The sequence below is a fragment of the Taeniopygia guttata genome, chromosome 12 (genome assembly GCF_048771995.1).
Source record: "Taeniopygia guttata chromosome 12, bTaeGut7.mat, whole genome shotgun sequence".
In the NCBI taxonomy this organism is placed as follows: domain Eukaryota; kingdom Metazoa; phylum Chordata; class Aves; order Passeriformes; family Estrildidae; genus Taeniopygia; species Taeniopygia guttata.
This window is the reverse complement of record NC_133037.1, coordinates 4,865,498-4,885,004: the sequence shown is the minus strand read 5'-3', so window position 1 is coordinate 4,885,004 and position 19,507 is coordinate 4,865,498. Positions and strand designations below refer to the sequence as shown.

General features: G+C 39.5%; 1 protein-coding gene across 1 annotated transcript in view; it reads right to left on the bottom strand.

Annotated features, from left to right (window-relative positions):
* Positions 1 to 1,110: 1,110 nt before the first annotated feature.
* The window catches only part of TAFA4 (TAFA chemokine like family member 4), a 66,669-nt gene continuing 48,272 nt past the window's right edge, over positions 1,111 to 19,507 (bottom strand). Inside the window, exons 4-6 of the mRNA XM_030283199.4 lie at positions 8,039 to 8,194; positions 5,618 to 5,742; positions 1,111 to 2,948 (exon numbers count right to left, since the gene is read on the bottom strand). Of these exons, the coding sequence (XP_030139059.1) occupies positions 2,937 to 2,948; positions 5,618 to 5,742; positions 8,039 to 8,194 (293 nt within the window). The 3' untranslated portion in view covers positions 1,111 to 2,936. The remainder of the gene's footprint in view (positions 2,949 to 5,617; positions 5,743 to 8,038; positions 8,195 to 19,507) is intronic.

The window sequence follows — 19,507 nt, the reverse complement described above, 5'->3', positions numbered from 1 at the left end:
GGGAGAAAAGGGGACATGACCAAGCCACAGTTTTATGCCTACTCAAATGTCACCTGGATGAAAGGAAAGGCATCAGGGTCATCCTGATGAGGGACAAAAAGAACACAGGTAAGAAATAAGATATAGGTTTATGAATCAGTTCAGCTTGGATATTAATATATCATCAGAGAAGTGAGTGTCTGCAATCATCTCTGAAATTGTGTGAAAAGACACTGCCACTTTTAGAGCAGGAGGATTATTCTCTGAACCAGGACAGGAGAGTCCCTGTCCAAACACAACCCTGGGTGTGATGACCCACAGGACTCAGCCTCCAGAAGCTCAACAGTGGCTGCAAAGAGATGGTGGGGATTGCTGCTTACAAAAACTGCTCTTCTGGGCCCAGTAGTTAGACACAAACTGTTCCAGAGAGAACACACCAAGGATCTGAGGCACAGATCTCTTCCACTGACAGAGCAGCTGGCACAGACTTTAGTTCTGCTGTCCCTCAGCAGAAGGGCAGAGCTGGTGTCAGAGCCAGACAACAGCATTGGAAGCAGCAGCAATGCTCCAAAAAGAGAGGCAGGCACACATCACAGCATCTGTGCAACGAGTCAGAAAAGGCTGTACATCGACCCAAGATGCTCTGGAACAAAGCTTTCTTAGGAATATAAAATCTCTGTCATGGCCTGGGCTTCTAGGAAGGCAAGTCATTCATTTGGGCCATATTTCATCATCCCGTGCTACCAAATTTATGTTGTAGTTTCCCCCCTTCCTCAGTGGCAGCAAAAGCACCTTCCAGGGGGCTATTTCAGGGCATATGACATATTGCACCCCTTTGGGGTAGGACTGAATTAGAGAAGTTTTGCTTTTGTTCTCAATTCTACCACAAATCCAATGTATAACCACTGGAAAGAAACTTAATTTTTTTTTTTTTTTTTTTGTATTTAGCTTCAAAAATAAAAAACTTTTCATTAAAACTCTTTTCTTTCCCACCTAGAACATCTCAGCAATGGTTTTAACTAAGCATCACACCATAGAGCACTTAACAAAATAAATAAATGAAGTCCAGTTATAAATAAAATTATCTTCCCTGATGACATCATGAATATATATGCAGAGAAACAATAGAAATAGTAAAGTTAATTTTGAAATTTAATCAGAAAATCAAAACAATGGAAAAATATTGGGAATGTAGAGCTCATTAGGGCAAGCAGAGTCTATTAACTGTTCAGCTGTCCAAGCACAGAGCAGAAAATCTCTTGTTTGCTTATCACTGAGTACGATGACCACTATGATCCCAGCTGTAATCATATACACAATTGAGAGTGACCTAAACCAAGGAAATCAAAACCAAAAAACACAAGGTCAGATCTTTCCACCCCTGACTCTGGTGGAATTAACTGGCTGAATGCTCCCACTCACTCCAGCAAATCAGAAGTTAATAATTATGACCCTGAACAGCTTCCCACTGCTGATGGGATCTTTCCCATACACTAGAGACTTTATGCACAATGACTTACATTAGTACTAGACAGCTTTTTTTTCCACCTTTCAGTCTATATAAAAATTGGATGTGCATTGTTACTCCAATATTTACAGAAAGCATAACAATGACTTTTGTCTCTGGGTCAGCAGCAGTTCATCTGCACCACTGCACTTCAGCCTGCTGCAATGTCAGGGGGAACAGACTGGCTACAGCTTCACCTCTACCCTTTAGTCTATTTATGAAGACTGATGACAAAAAATTCTAACAGGCAAATAAGAAAAAGAGCATGAAATGCATCTACAATAATAGGGAACAATTATGTGTCTCAAAATGTAACTACTTGGAAATTCAGTCTGTCAAGGAACTGGACATTTAATTATTATAATCATTCTAAACAAGAACTAATTGAAACTGAAAATTCACTTTTATCTAGAATTTTGCTTATGAATTTTAAGTCTGTTACCTATTAGGATATAACCAAAGCAATGAAAATCCAAACAAATTACTCCCCTTCCAGTAAGCCTTCCTTATGCAGTACAAGCCTGCTCTCCTTTTTCTGAGGCATCTCAATGAATATTTCTAGCTAATGGCTAAATTCTTTTCCATATCTAGATTCAAAGAGGCAAGGAATATGTATACTTTGCTATTCCCCTAGAGAATGGATTTATTTTAGGACAAGAAAAACTATGCCTGCTTTCAAACTTTATCTCTTCCTCATGCTTTCCTGCCACCACTTATGAATGTAAAGGTTAAACTACCTAGAACTATCTAAGGAAATAAATCTAATTGCACAGCTATAACCAAAGTTTGCCCTACAATAATTGCTACTAATTCTATAAGTTCCATCTTTTCACCTTCATACCACCTTGATAGGTACTAAATTACAGTTGAAAATACACTAAGACATAATTTGCTAACACGGTCCCATCAATTCACTGGGATCAGCTTTGTATTTTTATGTTGTATTGTATGCAAGAAACACCTCAGACAAATCCATAGAATCATATAGGTTGAAAAGACCTTAGAGATCATCTGTACCAGTTCTTATGTCAGCATTTTCTTCCTATGATCCCCTAAGTTACATTCATGACCTAAACTCATTTAAAACAATTTTACATATCTTTGTGTCATTAGGAAAGTCTTATCCTTGGTGCACCACAAGAAGCTCAGGTGTGTTCTTCCACAATTTTCAGCCAGGTCTCAGACCCTTGGGAATCCAAGGTGCATTTCAGATAGAACCAAATCTCCTCGTGTTTTCTTGTGAAATTACAATGTACCACTGAGCAGCAAAATCCAGGCTGAGGAACTGCAGCCACAGCTGAAAGGAGAAGTGCTGTCCTTTTGCCCAACTCCTTTGCAAGTTCAGAGGATGAAGTCAATAAGAGCATGACAAAAAAGGGTCTCTGTGTAACAGCCAAGGAGCAGTCCCATGTGCCATAGTTCTGGGAGCGACCCTCAGGTTTAGCCTTTGCTACCGTGTTACCTATAAAAGAAGAAGAAAGAGTTACTAATATAGAATTGACCAAAAAAAGGATGATATCAGGTGCATTGTTACTGCAAAAGAACCGTGCACACAAATAGACAATGAATGAACTTGCCCCAGCCACACCTTTAAACCACACAGAGAGGCAGAATCTCTAGAGAAATAATAATCTCCAGTACAGCTGTAGGATTTACATCCCAAAGGACCATTTATGCAAACTGCTGCCCATTCCCAGGGGTCCATCCTGTGGGAGGGAATCAGGGACCAGGCAGCACATGGGGGGAATAAATTGTCCTTGCAGCAGAAATCTCCCCCAGGACCCTGGAGGGGCTGCAGGGATGTGTTCAAGCCTTGGTGCACACACAGGGCACAAACCCAGCAGCTCTGGCTGCACAGTGAGGAGGGTCCTGCTGGATTTCCTGTCCTGGAAATGGATGAGAACAGGCAGCTGGAAGGAGGAAAGCTTTGTCAGCTCTGCTCTGCAGTGTCTACATGTGTCACAAAACTAAACAGACACTCAGCATAGAGAAGTTTTTATTTCCTTCCCTGAGGGAACTGATGGAAGATGCAAATTCCTCAGCTTTGCACATTTTAACTGTCCCGCTCAGACACTAACTATTCATCTAAATACTGAGTAGTGTCAGCAGTCTCCTCTGCTTCAAATATTTTAGTCACACTATTTTTGCTTTCTTTCATGGAATGAAAAGATAGAGGACTTAAAGTTGATTAAATAACATTTCCTCTTTCAGTGTATAATTAACCTGTGGAAGCCACTGTCCCACGTAGCACTGATCCCAGGGTCTTAAAAAGCTTTAAAAATTGATTACAAGTTTAAATTGTAATGAGATCATCTCTGGTGCATAACACAGAAAAAAATTAGTATGGAATGGATCTCAACCATTGTGTTTTAGACATAAGGCAACTATTAAATTGGAAAAAATTCATGGATGCATACACTTCTGTAATTGTTCCCAAGGGTTTTGCTGTGATTTGAGCATCCCATTGCTGAGGCTCACAGGTGGCTGAACAGTCTGGGCTATGGGTCTGACAGTTCAAATAGTCCTCTTTGTGTAAAATTTTAATAACATACCTAAGAAATATTTTGTTTATTGATCTGAGACAACTCTTTGGTTCATTTTCAAAATAAAAATATATGCTATGCCACGCTTCCCTTTTCCCTGTGACAAGGGAACTTGTCTTTCCATTCTAGTTTCCTTACAGGTGTGCAGAGGAAGGAAGAGGCAGCTGCATGAATTAGGATCTGACAATTCAGACATCAGTGCCAACATAAAAGTCCTTGTTGTGCCCCCCACCCCTCGAGTGGTGCCAAAGACATCAAGGATAATTAACCCTTACTCAAAGGATAATTAACCTGACTCACTCTTCTCCAATGAGGTCCTTTTGGTATAAACTGTCAGCTCTCTTCTGGTTTGGCCAGAGATGAAATTGCCTTGTACAATATCTAGAACTCCTGTTCACCAGTCTCACCCTTCAGTGTGATGCTACAATGCTACTCCTTATCTACAAATGAGTAGTTAAAAATCAGCTCTGGGAAAAAACCTGAAAGGCTGAGGGTAATCTTTATCTTGCAATAACTGAGTGCCAGTTATCCACATTGATTCCAGAGTTTGCAGGCCAAATTCCAGGTGTTGTGTCCACCATGGGAGATCAGCAGGACTCGGGCATTCTACAGACTACATCTCTGGCACTTAATAAATATCACTGGCCATACAATCATAGAAAGGTTTGGGTTGAAAAGGGTCTTTAAGGTCTTCTACTTCCAACCCCTCTGCCATGAGCAGGGCTGCCACTTCCTCTGTGCCACTGTGCACTGCCACAGCTGCCCAAAACATCCAATTTCCTCTCATCCATCCAGAAATTAGTGCAGTTTTCACTCCTCAGAGCAGCCTTCACTAAACAACATTTGGTGACAGCATTGCTTATTAACTCAGACTGTAACCTAATGAACAACATTCTTTCCCAGCTAGAAGAGGCTGTAAAGGGAAAAGCTGAGCATATGTCTCTCCTTGCCATTGCCTGCTAAAGACTCCTGGTTTATGTGTTTAGACAGGCAGTTTGCTGTGACTTGTTGAACTTCAGTGCACTGAACCCTTTTTAAATTGCCAAGCAGACAGAGGACACGATATTTTCTCTCCATTAATTAAGAAATAAGATGACATAGCAAAGGTTTGGTTTAAAAAAAAATATCAGGCCAGCTACAGGATGGTCTGTAATTAGAAATATTCTGAACCAGCCTGATTTCCAGGGATGCTCAGTGTGGCACAGTGTCATCAGTGCAGGTTCCCAGCTATTCCCAAGCCAGACTGGTACTTTCAAAAGGTAAAAGTTTATGTGACAGTGGTAAAGATGTTGGATCCCTGTACTCAGTCTGCAAATTGAAGAATTGGTTCTGGAACATGATTATTCCTGAGCACAATGAAACAGTTTCTTTGGCTCACTGCAGACAGAATCAGGACCATTTTCAGTTTGACTGCAGGAGTGAAGGGGCAGTTCTGACCTAATATTTCCTATCTGAGAGCAACTAATTAATCACACAGCTTTCCAAAACCTTGAGAAGGCCAAGACTGGTGTTCACACTCCCCAGACGCAATGCAATAAGAGCAATCAGCAGACTGGCACCTTTAAATATAGATAATCTCTGTACTTGCCTTTGTGGTTTTGACTTTATTTCCACTGCTGCAAGACCAACCTGAATAGTCTGGTAGTACTTTACAGTCCTCTCCATCCAAACAGGGGTTCATGTGACACCACCACTTCTGCAGGACAATGGAAGCTAGGAAAAAAGAAGCAGGAAAGAGAAACAACATCTTTTTTATCACCCTTGTTTTTTTGCAGGGAGGTTTTCTATGCCATGTTCAATTAGTAAGGTAAGACATTCAGAAGAGATGAACAAAAATAATGGAGTCTACTTCCTGTAAAGCATTTTTTTTCCTTTTAATTTCAAGACATATTTGTTCTTCTGCAACCTTTAAATTGGGGTATCAAGCAGGCAAGCTGACATCAGGATATTGCTGAAAGGTTCATACAATTACATTTGTTTTGCACTTTTACTGAAAAGTGTTATGAAAAATACACTTGTGGAACACTACTTTGGCTTTTATAAACTAATCTTTCAGTCTTACAACATTACAAAATAAATGTATGAACTTTCACCAGTCATCTGGGTCTTGCATTGATACTGACTGGATGTGGGCATCTGATCATGGATAAAAAATGGGTGAAACCTGACTGTGCTTCCTGGGAGGTGAGAGATCATTTCTGATAAGGCCAGAAAAGGTGGAGTGAAAAACACCCAGAGAAGATGGCAGCAGCCAACAGAGCTTGGGGCACAGAAAAAACACAAAACAAGGGAGTGTGGGATGGAAGGAGGCACCATGATCCTTTCTGGAGGAGTGGGAATGAGGAATGGCAAGCCACAGGTCTGCTGGGGCAAGGAGGGCTGGGTGATTTGAGGTAAAAAAACCAAGTACCAACCACAGCAGTGATAAACAGCAGAGAGAATTGCTGTCCCAGTCACCACTGCTGGATAAGGTCTGTAGTTCAATGAAAATAAAAAAAAACAGCTAAAAGCCAATTGCCTTATAAAATATACAATTTTTTAAAAGCTTTTTCTTATGCTTTGGGTGTATCCTGCCCTTTAAACTCAGGGCAAATTATAGGCAAATTAAACAAGCCTGCATTCAGGACAAAGGTGCTGGGAAAAGACCCTAAATATCTGTATCAGTCTGTAGTATGCAAATTGAAAACTCAAACAGTTTCTTGCTTTCACAGTGTAGGAGTCTACTGAAGGGTATGTACAGAGTGGGAGAAAACACATCAGATCCTGAGGCTGAGGAAAGAGTTTCAGCTTCTGTGCTGCAGCAACTCACTGTAGTCCCAGATGCTTGCAAAAATAAGTAAAGCCTGCTAAAGCATTACCCTAAGGAGTGAGGGGGAATCAAAAGCTTCCACTTGAAAAGTCAAAATCTTACATTCATAATATTTTGCTGCACTTAATTGCAGCTACACTTGAATACAAAAAAGCTGTTAAATTCCTTCAGCAACTGTTGGCTGAATCAAATTTCTGCAGTATTTATATATTTCTGCCATAGAATGACAGTGTCACCTTTGCAGTCTTTATGTGAGTTTAAAATAAGGCCTGTCTTCTATTATCTGTTAAATGTAAAAGTATTTCTGTTATTTGATGTGTCACCTAAAAATGCAGAAGACACTTCTGACACTTTTTCCTTAAGAAAATGCACTGTTAAACTTAACTGTATTACTAAATTGCAAAGCATAAAAACAGTAGGAACCTAAATTTTTTTTTTTTAATCTACTTTTTTAAAATATCTGTTTTGACAGCTTCATAATAGGTTTTTAAAAAATAAATAAACAGATTCACATGTATTTAGTGCTTTATGTCTGACATTAAATATTTCTTAATATTAGATTAAAATTGGACTTTGAAGATTTTTGTTTTATGTTTAAGTGAACCAGTTGCAATTTCATTTGCAAAAGAATAAAAACAGGATCTTGCTTATGAATTAATGAAATGAGGGATTTTGGTAACTTTAAGATTAAGAAAAAGTCTGTATTTGAGTAGATTTACTAGCTTAACAAGATCAGCAATATTTACAAAAAATAGACACATTAAAAGGTGAAATATTGATCTAGAGAAAAGCTCTCCATGTCAGATGCCCCAGCACCACCTGCATGCCCAGTCTTAGAGTTATATTTATTATCCAGTGAGTTTTTAGCCAGCTACTAAGTCCTAAGACATCTGGAAGAGTTAATATTATAAGCTTGAATTTTTTGGCTCATGCTGTTTTCAAACTAGTTTCAATTCTTGTGTGGAAAAAATTAAGAAGTTTTATTGGCACAGGCATGAAATGGACCAGTACATATATTAAGAGGATTAATTACACCAAGATTTATGCACAGGCTCATTATCATCAACGCGCAGAGATGTTTCCGAAATTAACAAAAGGAAGGATTAGGCTTTTTGAGGCAGTGGGAAGTCAGACATCAAGGAGACTAAACTAAACCTTTCAAACAATGCTAAGGAGGCAGGAATGAGCAGAGGCTCTCACCTTCCACGCAGGAGGGCTGAGCCCGCGTGGTCCCGGCCACCTGTCCCGGGAAGCAGGAGCACTTCACGGTCTGGGAGCGCTCCTCGATCCGGTTCTTGTTGCAGCACCGGTGCACGGCCACCACTTCACACGTCCCTTGCTTCACTTGGTGCTGGCCTGACAGTTCCAGAGGTAAGGGATGGAGAGAAAAAGCACTTCAGTGACTTAAGGAGCCAGGTTGTGCAGCCCTATGTTGGTCTCAGATTCAGTCAAAGAGAGAAACGGAAAGTTTCTAACCAGGCAGAAGCCTGGGAAAGTGCTGAAAAGAATGTAAATAAGGCTCTTTATCTCTCTTGTTGTTCACATTGTTTATAGTTAAGTTCTACCACTATGTGTCATGCACTATACACCAGTGGTGTGGATTGTCTTCACCTCAGAACCAATGGAGTTGATCTGCACAAAGCTCTGTATAAAGAGCAATGCATTTTGAAATAAATCAGAGTCATACTCTCTCAGCCTTCTCAAGTGGAGTCAGATCTTTGCTGTCCTGCCTCAACAGCATCAGCCCTACAAGATACTCAATCTCCTCAGCACCAGTTTAAATCCCAGGAATGCAGAGAAGCAAAGAGTCTTGTAGGATCTTGCCAATTCTTTTGCTTCTTTTCTGCCAAGGTTGGGCTTAAATCGTGAAATGGTATTTCTTATTTGGACTCAGATGTTTATTAGTTCTTATTATGTCACAGTCTCACAAGCCATGAGTTCTACAGCACTTCACTAACAAACTACAAACTGGAGCCTCATCTCTACCTACCTACAAGGCCTTTTAAGGATAAACTGTCCAATTAAGAAATGACACGTAAATTATTTTTACTTTTAACCCAATAACCAATAACCCATGGCTTGCAATGTGGACTTTTTATCCAATTACACAAAATCACCCAAACCCATGGAGAAGAAGGTGAAAGGGAAGGATCCTCCCCCATAAAATGTCCATCTTGCTTTATATGTATTACTATATTCTAAAACTTTAAGTATTCTGCCATGCAATATTAAACACTTCTATTCAAACCACACACCCATAATCCAAATTCCATCATTCAATTTTGGAAGCCTTCTCCACAGCCTCAGGTCAAATACAGCGTTCTCTTGGGAGTCAGTGTCTGTCAGCACAGAAAGCCTAAAATTCTCAGCAGTCAGGGTTCCAACAGGATCTGGCTAATTCCCTGAGTTTATGTACTATTTTCTCTTATGAAATTACTTTTTGTAAGTCAGTTTTCCAAACTATCTTCCCTCACCCTTACAAAGCCAGAGCAGGTTGGAATAATCAGATGGTGAAGGCAAAAAGACAGAGCACACCCATCTTCCTTTGCCTTCCTGACATCCATCAGGTTTTATATTTAATTCTTTATTTAATTATTTCCTTTCATAAATGGACACAGTGGATAGGATAATATTTAAAACAAGAGAGACATCTTAAATAGTAGGGAAACTTTTTAACACATCAGCATGTAAGCACTGCTTGCTATGTTTGTCATCACAAAAAGGCTGAGAACAAGGTAGGCTGTAAAGCTGTTATAGATAGTCAAGTTTTATCCAAAAAGAAAGAAAAAAAAAAGCTGATTTTCCCCCTCTCTTTCATTTCCTTACTCTTGCCTTCATGTCTCACCTCACTGCTCCTTGCAGCTGATCATTTTCCTCCATTGCCAAACTTCCTCTCCATCCTGCCTAAACCTTCTCTCAGAAACTCCACTTCAGCAGCCTCTCAGCTCCTTGCATAAGTCATTTCCATGTCCTCACTTTCCTGAACAACCTTCAAGTGCTTCATCTTGCATTTGTCTTGTCTTATTTAGAGTAGAGTCTTGGATGGCTCTTATCTGTGTTTGTAAAGCACCTTGTAAATTAACAGCACTACAGAGCAGGGTGAGTTATTTCACAAGAGAGCCAGAGAGACAACACTGAGAATAACAAAAACAGTCACCATCAAAGCAGCACAAGGTATGAGAATAGAGACAGCGCAGATATTGGTGTAGGTGCGGCTGATATCAAAGGCACAGAGAATAAAAAAAATGCAGGGGGAAGGCAGAGAACTCTCCACATACAGACAATCCTCCAAGTGACAAACCTGAGAATTATCCTCCTTCCTCCTCACTCGTGTTTGCCCTGTTTGGAGGTTTTTGTGTGGATATTTTGGGTTGGTTTGGTTTTTCACAGTATCTTCTGCTAGCTAACATTGGGCACACCTTTACAAATGAAATTTTCCTAAGGGATAAAGATCATTGTAATTTTTGTGTAGAAAATGTTATGACTTGACTAGGTATGAAATCTTAACTTTCCAAAAGAGTTAGCAATGCAATTTAGCCTTCTATGAGGTGTCTCTTTTTCTAAAAAAAAAGTATTAAATATATACATATAACTTTTTTTAAAAGTTGGCTTGGCATTGTTCCTTGCTGTGTATGTTTTGGTTTCACAAGTATTTCAAGCACAGCTGAAATACTTGTGAAAACACTTGGCTGCCTGAATTTTGTTGCCAAATTTGTATTCATAACAACCTCAATGGACAAGAAACTATGCATATTCAATATGCAAGTGGAAATATGGTGTTCTACTTGAGCACTCAACTTTTTAAGAAATAATATATACACAGATTTTTGGGGTTTTTTTCCTTTTTTTCTTCCCCGAGGACAGAGCTACACTACTTAAGCAAAATGTGCTACAGTAGAGAAATGATAAGGTATTTTACAGCAAATTGGAAAAATGCTGAAGATAACATAAAAGTATCTTACAGAAACACTGTAATAAGTTTATTGTCAGACTCTGACTTTTCATGCAAGTACCTAATACTCATATAATAATAAACATGGAAAAAAATTGAAAACACCTACTAGTCAGAAGGACAGCAGTTTCTCTGTAAGTCAATATGGAAAACAAATACACAAAAGAGAAAGCAAAGTTGCCATTTCATCCCAAAGTATTGTTCCCCAAAATATCTGACATGACAACGTTTGGAGAAAAGCACAAGTGGCACAAGTTCTGATAGAAAAGATTTTGTAAAATGAGATCACTATTTAAGAGAGGTTGTTAATTTATTTATTAAATGAATTTAAAATTTATTTAATTATCTGGTTTTTAGTGCTATAGCCTGAATCAAAGTTCTTTGGAGTAAACAGGAGAAAATTTACGTTGGTTTCCTACAGTGCCCACTGTGGTGGTCCTGCATTCACTGGAATCAACAGCAAAGTTTCTATTCACTTCAGGAGAGCAAGGTCAGAGTCTGCTTGGTCTCTTGAGAATGAGATTTTATAAAGGAAGCAATAGAAGCAAAAAATTTGAGCTGCTCAGGCCACATATTTGTGTTTGTTATGTATCTTATCTGTAAAACCAAGTGGCCAGGCCTTGCCCTTAAGCAAAGTCACTATTCACCAGACTCTGAGATAAGAGAAGAAACCTTTTTTTCCAGAAGGTACATCATAAGGATGGACAAGATCCAGCTCCAAGGATCAATATGTAGCTGCAAGGATGTCTATTTTCCACCTCAAATCCTGCTTCCTTTAGGTGAACAGTCCTGTTTAGCCAATACCAAAGGAAATCAAACACACTGGCCCTGAGCATACAGCCCCAAAAACCTGGGGCTCTCTTTCAATTATTTTGTTTGTCTTTTAAAGCAGTGATAGTGGTGCCCTGAAGTGCCAGGAGTCAACAGACACAGAGCTGTTTGCAGCAGCTGAGGTTAAGATACCTCATGAAAGCAGCCCTTGGTTGAGGAGCTGTTTTATTGTCACATTCCTGCCTGGCAGCTCCACAAGCAGGTGAGGGAAGGTGTTCCCTCTTCATCTCCTGGCAGGAGTGGGATCCCAGGTTTGAAAGCACCTCTGCCACACAAGGGAAGGCAGCACTCCCCTCCCTCACCCCTAATGCACAGCGCTCATGGAGTACAGCAGTGGAGGCACTAAAAAGCCACAGACATCTGCATGCATCATTTACATTAATTGGATTGCCCTTGTAATAGTCTTTCCCCTCCTACATGCTCACATCGATATTTCCTCCTGCTTGTTCACACACATCCTGACACTTTTTATGCTGCTGAGCACCATATGAATTTCTCCTTAATATTCAGACACATCTGTGAGCAGGTGCTGAACAAATGCTGAGGGTTAAAGTGGTGCCTTTCAGTGCTGTTTTTGCCAGTGTTCAGAAACCTAGAGGATAAACACTCATTTGCAGAGTGGTTTTCACATTTAAGAAAATTAACAGAAAATCTTAACCAACCCTAACTCAATCTATGCCTCCCTAGATCTACTGAAACCTGTTGTATCTGCATTCAGGTGCCCAACAGCAGCAAAAAAAGAAAGAATATAAGAATTCTCTCCTGCATGTTTGAATATTCATCTTGCACTAAATAAACCTTCATCTCAGCTTTAGAGTACACTTAACATGCAGCTGACATTATACCGACAGAAATTCTCAAGAAATGCTTTAAAATATAATTGATGGATTCTCTGGAAGCCAAGTCATTAGAAGAGCAGGGAGTGAAGAGTTTTCAAAATGTGAAGATCACAGTAAATGAATTCTATGCTGGACACATCAAGAAAGCCATTTCAGGGAGAACTGCAGTGAGAGGGAGGGAGAAAAGCTGTGGAGAGCAAAGCCCATAAATTCATAGCTCATCACCTGTGAACCTATTCAGATCTGTGACTTCAGTGTTGTCGGTATTTTGGGTTGAAATTCGGTTACATCTTCCCTTTTTAATAAGAAAACTCTCCAGAGGGAGAAACATTTTATCAGCATCACCACCACAGAAAGGTCTCTGTCACAGAGCACCCTCTGCATGGAGAGCATGGGCCAGCCAGGCATGGGGCAGGACAGGGGATGGGTGTTGAAAACCACACAGCTCTGTGTTCCCTCTTATCAGCAGTTTGGCATGTGTGTTGCTATCCACATTTTAGCTTCTTTACAGCTTTTCTTCCCCAGAAACACCAGTGCTGTTTGGTTCACCAGGGACACTTTCTCTGTCTCCCAGTACAAGGCACAGACACATTGGGACAGGGCTTCCTGATGGAAGCAACCTCCAGGATTCTCCCTGCTGTGAATTTTGCTGAGATACCTACAGATAACAGCAGTCCCCAGGTGCCCAGGTCTAGAATGCTTCTTAATGACCTCAAGAAGTGGTCACATGAAGGTTCTGTGACCATTTATTTGTCATCTGTAGGGTTTTTATCCCAGAAGAATGTGGGATACTCAAGTGTTGTGAGTAGAGATGACTCAATAATCACTACTGAACTGTTTATTCTCAGTGGCATTCTTAATACTCTCAGTATTATGCTTAATACTTATTTTTTCAACAAACATATTTGACAAGACCTTATTTTCACTTTCCTCATAGAAGTCATAGGGCAGATACCAATTAATGCTTCTAAAACTCTTCGAAATGCTCAAAAGAAAAGAGGGAAACACACTTGTTAATAAAATATCAAACATGGTAGTGATGCACTTCAAAACCACAGGGAACATATCAAAGAAAGAAGGAGGCTTTCAGAAGGTTGCTAACCAATTCTATCCACATGCATTTCAACTCTGTGACTAATTCTGATCACTCCCAGGGAGTGCTGTCTCAATGCAATATACATGCAGGCAGCACGCCTCTACCAGAAAACCTGAATAAACGCCTCTTTCTTCTAATTTCTTGGCTAAGAAACATAAGGAAAAGACAAATTTAAAGGGAGTTTTCATCTCTGTTTTGTAATCTGCCACCTCTGATGAAGAGGAGCTACAATGGTGGAGAGAAGCAAATCTGGAGTAGGATGAGCCCAGCTCAGCACATTCCTCAGAAAGCCTCAAAAGGAGCAAGCTTGGTCTGCACAAAATCAACTGCATCATTTATTTAAAGGGTAAGAGGATGGATGTCAATAGGAGGATGAACAGCTATGGAACTAAATATTGCAGACAACATTAAGAGAAACAAATGAGTTTAGAAGTCAGCACTGATGCTGTTTGGAAGAGGAAAGCACTTTAAGAAGCTTGGTGCCAGTTTATCATCTGCCTTCAACTCATGCAGACTTTAGCTTACAAATACATGAGCACAGGAAGTACACACCACAAGGCAAATATTGGTAGAAAAACACAAATATTAGAGGACATAACACTTGCTATTTTTCATATTCTTTGCCAAACATACTTACAAGAACCAATCCGGCTCACAGGGCAGGGTTTTTTGAGGGGTAAAAGTGGAAAAGGGCCGTTTCTAAAGATGACAACTCTTCTCAAGAAAAGAAGTTAAAAGTCACTTGGTAAGTAAAATTTAAATACCATGTTAGAGGCTGAGAATATCAGCAGAGTTTTTTCTTTACTACCATTTAATCAGTTACTGTATTTTTTTTTTTGTAATTTCACATTCATGCCACAAGGTTCTATCTTAGATGATCTCCTCCTTCAAGGGTATACAGTATAGATAAATGTATATGCACACACTTTCTCAGAAATTGTCTCTGAATACACAAATCAGTCCAGTTCTACTTTTAAAGTTCAACCTTTTCACTTATTGGCAGTATGGGAGTGCTCAGAGATAGTCCAGAACTGCCCCAAAAGCCCAGTTCAGTTGTTCTAGGAATAAATAGAAGAAATGTTCTCCTATAATCACCTGCCCATGATAACAGTAAAAGTAAGATGCAACACACAAAAAAAAAAAAAAAAAAAAAAAAAAATTAAAAAATAAAAAAAAAAAAAGGGAAAAAAGAATCCTGTTTGCTGACCATTACTCTTACAATCCTCAAACACACTGCAGGACTGTGATTCCTAGTGCTAACGTCTGTAAGCAAAGGTACAGCTATTTTACAGATGTAGCAATAGAGGATGCAGCTTCCACAATGTGCAGGTTTCAAACCAAAGAGTTTTTCTCACAATTTACATAGTTACAGATTTCTCTCATCAAGACATTTGTAGCAAGAAATCTGTAACTTTGTGCTTTTTCTCTTGTGGAAACCAGCAGTGTGGTACGTGCAAAATCACAATCAAGATTTTAATCTTGATTCAGGGAATCAGGGAAGCAGCCCTGAACCACTTCAACTTGTTTCAGGTGAGAATAACACATGGGGTAAAAAAAACCAAACAACTCTCAAAACAAGCAACTAACCAGGGGTACAGTGGGTGTACCTCTATATCTGAAAACAGGTGAGTGACCTCAAACCCTGGTAATGAGACCCAAAGAGTTAATGAAATCATAACCCTTCAGAGCAGGTGGAGGAAGCTGCTGACACAGCTGGAGAGAATCATGTAACACAGTGAATTCTGTGCTGAGTGTCAGAGGTCACATCCATATGGAGATTAAAGTCCCCTGGAATAAGTAGCACAGGTGACCTTAGATCAGACACAAGCACGGAGACTTCTCCAAGGAATGAAGCATTAAATCTGAGTGGTCAATAAATCAAAACAGCTGAGAAGGTGCTGGAAATGCAGGGGGGAGGAGGGGAAAACTGCTGCAAATGGGAAGGTGGATGAAGGGTGACCTGGAAGCAAAAACAAATTAAAATATGAGTGTCTCTATCTGCCAGGGGGCTCTCTGAAGGCAATCAATGAGGACTGCTGCCTTTCAGCTGGGCACCAATACTCATCTGCTTCAAGCACACACATCACTTGTACAGATAAAATCCAAGACTTAAAACCTCATAAGGCATCTCAGAGTAAAGCAGTATTAATAATTTCCTGCTGTGGGGCTATTTTAGGTGAGGTAGAGGAGAAAATGCAAAGGAAAGATTTGGTTTTCAATCATAACTTGTAGCAAATGAGCAACATTGTGCTCTCTAATGTAGAAGAATTTCCCAGGTGTCCCATTAATATTCACTCTCTCTATTACACACAGACCACTCTTTTTCTCTCATTTGTTCCTTTCTTCACAAATTTATCATGAGAGAAGGGAAAGAGAATGAAACCAGTTCCCTGGAGAGATTTCTGCTTGCCTGAAGAAAGCAGGTACACACACATCCATACAGGCCAGGCTTATGGTTACTCACCACTTTGTAAGCAAAAATTTAATTCTCTGCCTCAAGTGAGAGCTGATTTCCTCTTACAAAAGGATTGTTCTTGCCATAGAAAAGCAAAAATTGCATATTTGGGACCATAAACTGAGAAAGGCAGTCCCATCCACATCAACAATGAAGCCATCCTGCCCAAGGTGTCACTAACACAGCCCTCACAGGCACCAGGAGATCTCTGCCATTTGCAGTTGCTCTCCACACCCAGTCTTGGGGCTGTGCTTGTTGTCTCAGAGCAGCTTATTGCAGCTCATCTATGCCATGACAGAAGTTCATTTAACAGTATCATAATTTTTAAGAAATTAAAAAAAAAAAAAGAAGAAAAAACAAAAAATAAAACCCTTTTAAGTCTGTCTCATGCATGCAACAAAATATATTTTGAGGATTAAGCCTTGTGCCTTTCTGAGCATTCCTCCAGCACCTGAAATAGCTAATGATCATTTCAGGCTTACTTGTGTAAAACAAACATTTGTAATCTACTAAATACCAGAGGTATTTTTAACCCAGTTCAAGGTCGTTCATCAGAAAAGAATGATATTTGTTTAGAGAATATGAAACACTAATTGTCATCTAAGTCATTAGGCTCAGCAGATTAAGTAAATGGAAGCTGCCAGAAAACAAAGTAGATGTTTGGGGAAAAAGCATTCTCTTCATTTCAAGTGAAAATTGAATCTTTATTCTCATGTCCAAATAGAATCAGTAAAACTGGGGAGAGCAACCAAAGAAACATGTACTGTACTCCATTTCACTGCTCAAAAGAGGTCATACTTACAAGGCATAAAGAACTTCTGCTTTTCTGGGGTTTATTTTTATAATGCAAAGGTACATTTCCCCCCTTAAATTACTTTGATGAGAATAGTTAGAGGTAGGCAAATAAATAATTATTCATTAATTAACCCTCATTTGGCAAACTGTTCCAGAAAGAGCTAAATGTAACTGTTATCACTAAATGGTGTGGTTTATGAAACACTTCTGGTTGTCCTGTTAGACATTCTTAATTTAAAAGATAGGCTGTGAATCCCTCTTTCCACTAATTGCTCTGTGTTTATTAAAATCATAGAGCAGCATTTGTTGCCAGTGGAAGAACTGTTTTCTGCAAAAAGCAGAACCAGCAGATAAGGCTGAATTTGAACGATGGATTTCACTGCAGAAGTGGGATGAAGTTTTCATGTGACAGGCAAATCGGGCAAATGGAATTCTGAGCAATGTGACAAGCAATCAGACCAGTTAATGCACTGGGCACCAGGCCACCAGCTCCTCAGCTGCTCTTTAATCCCTGGGAAAAGCCCTGTGTCTTGATCACCACTGATTAATTATTTTCTAAGTTTGTCTCATTTTATATCAGGTTTTATACATCTGTAATGATTACCTTGGGTTTATCCCATGGAATAGACAAGGAGAGCATCACAGTAGTCCAAATATAGGATCCAGCTGCCAGTTAAGCAATTACAGGTCATAAAACTAAATTGAACAAATGCATTTTTAAGTCTGAGTGGCATGAGGACTTCTAAGTGGTTTCAGAATGTACAGACTCTATCCAGCTTGGCTGAACAGTTAATTGAAGTTAAGTTGTTTTAACTGCTAGGTCCAGAGGTGCAAACCAGAAGTGAGGTTTCCAGAATGCCAACAGACGTTTTTTTAGTCAGCATGGTTGAAAACATGGGAGGTTTTCTTGCACAAAAGAAAAAAAAAAAAAAAAAAAAAAACCACTGCAGGCTGCCCACCACTTCATGGTGCACTGTAACAGACACACAGTAAAATATAATCACAATGAAATAAAGTGAGAATCAACCTGGTAACTGCTTCTCATAGGCCCACATTTAAACTCCTGATCCTAATTTACACTGCTAATAACAGAATAATAATTTAAAGGTCAGAATTCAGAAGTTGTCAGGGTCTGTACATTTCCTATTTTATACTGATGATTCTCTGTCTAAGCATCACCATTAATACTTCTTTTTCTTTTCAAGATTCTGCAGCTGTCTTGAGCTTCTCAACTTTCATTTTTTAATCTCCTTTACCTAAGAATAAAGGTGCAAGACTAAAATTTTAACATTCCAAATGCAGGCTGTAACCTAAGAAAATCCCAGGAGGGTGCAGTTCAAAGAGCCAAATGTGGAGATCTCTGCTCAGTAATTGGGCATGCACAAGTGGGTGCTGCCACAACACACAAACTATGCTGATCTCTCACCTTATTTCCCCCATGCCATTTATACTATTAACCCTATTATTTTATGCAGCAAAAAAAGTTAATTTTGAATTGAGTGTACAGCTAGTTCTACATAAATTTAGCTTTTTTCATTTGGCAACTAGCAACAATAAGATTTCACCCAGGCTTAACAGGTGAATTACTACAAAAAAACTGCTGGAATCAGGAAAGACAGAGTGTTAACAGACCCTTCTCAGAAATTAAAGAACTATCAGTTAAAACATTATTTTTTTGTTCCATGCATCCCATTCCAAGTACCCATGAATCCAGCTCTTCTTCCATTCTTATTAAAATTGACAGTCCTTGACAACAATTAGGTAGATTTTCCATTTTAATTAAGCCATTCAGCTTGAAGTGAAAAGTTAAAACATAACTTTACAATGGTAAAGAAGCCACTATATCCTACAATATGTACCACAGGAACAAGCTGGAGAGTAGCATCAAAAGCCTCCCCAACACCATGTCACAGCTTCAACAGAAAGAGATCACAACTCTGGGAGAAATCCGGGAGTTTGATCCTTGAATCAAATCCAATCCTCACTGCCATCCCTCAAAAGACTAAGAATGCTCTTGACTCTTGCAGATTATGGGATTAGGAAGAGGGTTTTTGACCATGAGATGGAAATTTGCCCTCCAATAACTGAGCACATTTCTTTTGTGATGCAGCAGATGCAATAATAGCATTTCCCTGCGCCTGTAGGAAACCAGACAGACACTGGCTTAGCTCCAGGACACTTGACAGAGCCTATTTGGATTAGAAGCTCAGAGGAGTTAGAATTGAAGGGAAAGTCTCAAATTCCCAAGGGCTTTTAAATGTCCCATTCTTATGTTGGCAATGAAATCTATTTGAAATAACAGTAATTATATGTTTAAATAGCAGGAAAACACATGGATATTTTTCTAGATGTTGGCCAGAAAAAAGCAAATGATGCAGTTAAGTCTGAAAAGAAGATTTACCTCATTTACTACAGAAGAGAGGGATTGGTCTTTTTAACAGGAACACTTGTCACAACTGGGCAAGTTGCAGAAACAGTGTGGTGAAATTGTCCCTTGAAAGTATCCCAGCCAGCTTGTCAGATTTGACAAAGTTGCATTCTTACCAGAAAACAACAGGCTTCCTCATCTGGGGAATTTTCCCTTGGCCCTAATAAGACTATCAGCAAATGCAGAGATGAATTAGAATAATCATTAAGGAGACAGAGCATAAACAATGAGCCACAGGAAAGGTCAGAGCAACGAGGGTGAATAAAGAAGAGC